The 6000-nt window shown below is 46.5% G+C and overlaps 1 protein-coding gene across 1 annotated transcript in view; it reads left to right on the top strand.

Annotated features, from left to right (window-relative positions):
- The first annotated feature begins 2548 nt into the window (after positions 1 to 2548).
- The window catches only part of LOC125507006, a 52663-nt gene continuing 49211 nt past the window's right edge, over positions 2549 to 6000 (top strand). Inside the window, exon 1 of the mRNA XM_048671709.1 lies at positions 2549 to 2574. Coding sequence (XP_048527666.1) covers positions 2549 to 2574 — 26 coding nt within the window. The remainder of the gene's footprint in view (positions 2575 to 6000) is intronic.

Genomic DNA, 6000 nt, shown 5'->3' with positions numbered 1-6000 from the left:
CCCGCATTGGGTCGGACCACGTGCCCCTGTTGCTCTCCACGTCTGACGAGCGCCCGGCCACACCTCCCAGGTTTCGGTTTGAGCTATTTTGGCTAAACCAACCCGGCTTTGTGGACGCGGTGGCCGCTAGGTGGGTGGAGGCCCGGGAGAGCCCGCACAGGTCCCTTTCCGCGATTGACAACTGGCAGTTCTATGCTAAACTGGCCCGACAGCTCATGAAGGGTTGGGGTGCCAACCTTGGACGGGACCTCAGGGAGCGGAAATCTGCTCTACTTATGTCCATTCAGGCTCTGGACGCTTAGGCAGATTTCTGCGGGCTCTCCTCAGATGAATGGATGTTGCGGTATGATCTCGAAGACCAGCTTTCGGTCATCGACATGGACGAGGAGGCCTATTGGCACCAACGGGGCACCCAACGGTGGGTGCTCCGTGGGGATGCCAACACAACCTACTTCTAGGCTATCGCTAACGGTAGGCGTCGTCGTAATTCCATCCACTGCCTCTGGGATGGGGACACCATCCTCCTACATCCTGCGGAGATCCGCGCTCACGTCGACGTCTTCTATAATGCCCTCTTTTCCCCCTCTCCGAGGGGTGGTGCCTCTTTGGCCATAGATACCTGGGGGGGCTGTTAGCTGGTCTCGGTTGTGGCCAATGAGGACCTGATGGCCCCCTTCAGGGAGGAAGAGGTTTGTGCCGCGATTAAGGGCATGAAACCTTCCTCCGCTTCGGGTCATGATGGCCTGCCGGTGAAATTCTTCTACACCTTTTGGCAGGCCATCAAACCCGAGGTTATGGCACTCTTCGACGAGTTTTACGTTGGATCCATGGACCTTGGACGCCTTAACTATGGGATAATCACTCTAACCCCTAAGGTCCCGGGTACCTCGGATATTCGCCGGTTCCGTCCTATCACGGTGATTAACGTGATATTTTGGATCCTTGCGAAAGGGTACGCCAATAGGGTGATCCTCCTTGCAAACTCCATAACCCACCCCAACAAATCCGCCTTCATCCAAGGCCGGTTCATCCTCGATGGGCTGTTGGTGTTCCACGAGGTCCTGCATGAAGTCCACACAAAGCGCCAGTGTGCGGTATTTCTGAAGCTAGACTTCCATAAAGCATATGACACAGTCCGATGGTCCTTCCTTCGTGAAGTCCTCATCCGCAAGGGCTTCGACGATCGCTGGGTCACCTGCTTCATGCAGCTAGTCTCGTGCGGACGGACCACAATAAACATCAACGGCGAGATTGGACCCTACTTCCCCACCCTGTGTGGGGTTCGCCAGGGCGACCCCTTCTCCCCATTCCTCTTCAACGCGGTGGTTGATGCCCTGGCGACTATTCTCGATAAGGCCAAGGCTGCTAGCCATATCCATGGGGTGGTACCCCATCTGGTAGGAGGGGGATGGTATCCCTCCTTCAGTACGCGGATGACACCAGCATCATGATCGAGGGTTCGGATGAAGACATCGCCAACCTTAAGTTCCTCCTCCTCTACTTCCAGCAGATGTCGGGCCTCGCGATCAACTTTGACAAGAGCGAGGTGATGATCCTTGGCTACTCCCAGGAGGGGTGTCAAGGGATGGCCGATCGTCTTAACTGTAGACTGGGCTCCTTCCCCATGACTTATGTGGGGAATCCCATTAGCGACTCCAAGCTCATGGTGGCGGACTTGCGATCGACCGTTACCCGCCTGTAGCACCAGGTGGAACCTTGGAGGGGCTGATGGCTATCCAAGGCTGCCCCGGTGATTCTCATCAACTCCTCCCTCTCTAGCCTCCTCTGGTTCCTGATGAGCTTCTATAACTTACATGAGACCCTACATCAAGAGATTGCCAAATACCAATCCAGGTTCTTCTGGGCAGGCGAGGGGACAAGCAGAAATACCACATGATCAGCTGGCCTGACATCTGCAAACCCAAGGACCAGGGAGGTCTTGGGATCATGGCCTCTAGGCACATGAATATTGGTCTACTAACCCGTTGGATGTGGCGGATTGCCAATGGCGAGGGCGGTCTATGGTTGGACATTATTCACTCCAAATACCTTCGGGGCCAGCCCCTTGCCTTCTGCCAGCGCTCGGGAGGATCCCAGTTCTGGCAAGCCATGGTCCAACTCATGCCAGTCCTCTGCATTGGCACATCCATCTCTGTGGGATCTGGATCCTCAACCCTGTTTTGGTTCGACCGTTGGGTTGGTGATCTCCCCCTTGCCGCCCGCTTCCCTGAGTTGTTCGCTATCACGGTTGATCCTCGGATATCCGTGGAGGTGGCCCTTATTGACTAAGGGCGCCTCGCGTTTCGTCGTCCCTTTGGCCCGCTTCAGGTTGCCGCATGGAATGCCCTCCTTCAGGTCATCTCCCTTCAGCCTCTCGACGCAGACAACGCTGAGGATTCCCTCTCGTGGCGTCTTGAGCCTTCGGGCCACTTCTCGACCAAGTCCCTTTACCAAGCTATTGCCCCATCTATGGCTCCAAAGTTGTTTAGTTTGATATAGGATATCCGCCTCCCTTTGAAGATTAGGATCTTTCTCTGGCAGTGGATCCATGGTCGCTTGCCCTCTGGTGTTGAGGTGCGAAAGCGCAACGGGCCTGGCGACGGCCTCTGCCCCCTCTATGGAGTAGTCGAAGATGTTAACCACATCTTTTTTCTCTCGCGTGATGATACATCTCCAACGCATCTATAATTTTTGATTGCTCCATGCTATATTATCTTCTGTTTTGGACATTATTGGTCTTTATTATTCACTTTTATATTATTTTTGGTACTAACCTATTAACCAGAGGCCCAGCCCAGAATTGATGTTTTTTTGCCTATTTCAGAGTTTCACAGAAAAAGAATATCAAAACGAGTCCAAACGGAATGAAACCTTCGGGAACGTGATTTTCGGAGCGAACATGATCCGGGAGACTTGGACCCTATGTCAAGCAACCAACAGGGAAGCCACGAGGTAGGGGGCGCGCCTACCCCCCAAGGCGCGCCCTCCACCCTCGTGGGCCCCCTGTTGCTCAACCGACGTACTCCTTCTTCCTATATATACCTACGTACCCCCAAACGATCAAATACGGAGCCAAAACCCTAATTCCACCGCCATAACTTTCTGTATCCACGAGATCCCATCTTGGGGCCTGTTCTGGAGCTCCGCCAGGGGGGCATCGATCACGGAGGGCTTCTACATCAACACCATAGCCTCTCCGATGAAGTGTGAGTAGTTTACCTCAGACCTTCGGGTCCATAGTTATTAGATAGATGGCTTCTTCTCTCTTTTTGGATCTCAATATAAAGTTCTCCCCTCTCTTGTGGAGATCTATTCGATGTAATCTTCTTTTGCGGTGTGTTTGTTGAGACCGATGAATTGTGGGTTTATGATCAAGTTTATCTATGAACAATATTTGAATCTTCTCTGAATTCTTTTATGTATGATTGGTTATCTTTGCAAATCTCTTCGAATTATCAGTTTGGTTTGGCCTACTAGATTGATCTTTCTTGCAATGGGAGAAGTGCTTAGCTTTGGGTTCAATCTTGCGGTGACCTTTCCTAGTGAAAGTAGGGGCAGCAAGGCACGTATTGTATTGTTGCCATCGAGGATAACAAGATGGGGTTTTATCATATTGCATGAATTTATCCCTCTACATCATGTCATCTTGCTTAAAGCGTTACTCTGTTCTTATGAACTTAATTCTCTAGATGCATGCTGGATAGCAGTCGATGTGTGGAGTAATAGTAGTAGATGCAGGCAGGAGTCAGTCTACTTGTCTGGGACGTGATGCCTATATACATGATCACACCTAGATATTCTCATAACTATGCTCAATTTTTTCAATTTCTCAACAGTAATTTGTTCACCCACTGTAAAATACCTATGCTATTGAGAGAAGCCACTAGTGAAACCTATGGCCCCGGGTCTATCTTCATCATATTAAACTTCCAACACTTAGTTACTTTCATTGCCTTTTATTTTACTTTGCATCTTTATCATAAAAATACCAAAAATATTATCTTATCATATCTATCAGATATCACTCTCGTAAGTGACCGTGTAGGGATTGACAACCCCTTATCGCGTTGGTTGCAAGGATTTATTTGTTTTGTGTAGGTGCGAGGGACTCGTGCGTAGCCTCCTACTGGATTGATACCTCAGTTCTCAAAAACTGAGGGAAATACTTACGCTACTTTGCTGCATCACCCTTTCCTCTTCAAGGGAAAACCAACGCAGTGCTTAAGAGGTAGCAAGAAGGATTTCTGGCGCCGTTGCCGGGGAGGTCTACGCAAAAGTCAACATACCAAGTACCCATCACAAACCCTTATCTCCCGCATTACATTATTTGTCATTTGCCTCTCGTTTTCCTCTCCCCCACTTCACCCTTGCCGTTTTATTCGCCCTCTCTCTCTTTCTGTATTTGCCTCTCTTTGCCCTTTGCACTTTCTGCCATTATGTCTGAAATTGGGGAAATTATTGTCGATATGGACAATAATAATATCATGAAAAATTCTGATGCTCCTGCTGAAGAACCCCCTATCTTACATACAAAAATAATTCCGTATTGGTAGTGGTAATATTATTGGAAAAGGAGTTATCCAAGATTTCTTTACTTGTGCCGGTGCTTTACCTTCTATGGGTAGTTCTATCCTTCATAGAACTAGTAGTCATGCGGACGCTATTGCCATGCTTGTAGTTGAACTTGAAAGACAATTTATGCACATGCACCCTTGCATACAAAGGATTTTCCTAGAATTTTCTAATATTGAGCATTCTTCTGTTAAGCGTGCCACTACTATCTTTTTGGCTCATGAGTTTAGATTCATAATAAAAGAGGCCAAAGAAATCTTTGCGCATTATAGGGTGGACGCTTGCCGTCGTCCCATAGAGGCTATCCTTTTTGATCAAGAAGAAATAATGCATTTTCAATCTCTAGACTATGTTCCTTTCAATGAAAATCTTAGAAAAAGGGTTCCTACCAATGTTTTAGTTGATAGAATTTCTGAACTTAATGATGATTTTTCCATTCGAAATAATGAACTAGGATATTCTCTTGAGTATAGGGTCACAAAGTTCTGTCAAAAGAATGCTTATAATGATGAATTGGTTGTGCAATACGAAGGGCCAAAGGAGGAACCTATACCTCCCAAAGTGGATCTTGGGGACTTTTGTCCCATTAAATTTAGCCCTTTTGATTACTTTTTCTTGTCTCAAAGAAAACTTGCTGCCGAACATAGAGAATATGAAATGAGTTTTAATGATCTATCTTACTATTATGGCAACACCTAGATCTATCCTTGCTTTTTATGCCTAGCTAGGGGCGTTAAACGATAGCGCTTATTGGGAGGCAAACCAATTTTATTTTTATTCCTTGCTTTTTGCTCCTGTTTAGTAATAAATAATTTATCTAGCCTCTTTTTTGGTTGTGTTTTTTGTGTTTAATTAGTGTTTGTGCCAAGTAGAATCGTTGGGAAGACTTGGGGAAAGTCTTGTTAATCTTGCTGTAAAAAACAGAAACTCTAGAGCTCACGAGAACTGCTGCCATTTTTATTTGGAAATTGATATTTAGTTAATTATTTTTGAATATGATTAATATATAAATTACTCACGTCCAGCAATTTATTTTAGAATTTTCGGGGTTCCAGATCTTCGCTAGCTACAGATTACTACAGACCATTCTGTTTTTGACAGATTCTGTTTCTCATGTGTTGCTTGCTTATTTTGATGAATCTATGGCTAGTAAAATAGTTTATAAACCATAAAGAAGTTGGAATACAGTAGGTTTAACACCAATATAAATAAAGAATGAGTTCATTACAGTACCTTGAAGTGGTGTTTTGTTTTCTTTCGCTAACGGAGCTCACAAGATTTTCTACTTTAAGTTTTGTGTTGTGAAGTTTTCAAGTTTTGGGGTAAGGATTTGATGGATTATGGAACAAGGAGTGGAAAGAGCCTAAGCTTGGGGATTCCCATGGCATCCCCAAGATAATTTAAGGACACAAAAAAGCCAAAGCTTGG

The sequence above is a fragment of the Triticum urartu genome, chromosome 5 (genome assembly GCF_003073215.2).
Source record: "Triticum urartu cultivar G1812 chromosome 5, Tu2.1, whole genome shotgun sequence".
Lineage (NCBI taxonomy): Eukaryota > Viridiplantae > Streptophyta > Magnoliopsida > Poales > Poaceae > Triticum > Triticum urartu.
The sequence above is the reverse complement of the archived record's forward strand: the minus strand, read 5'-3'. Positions and strand labels throughout refer to the sequence as shown.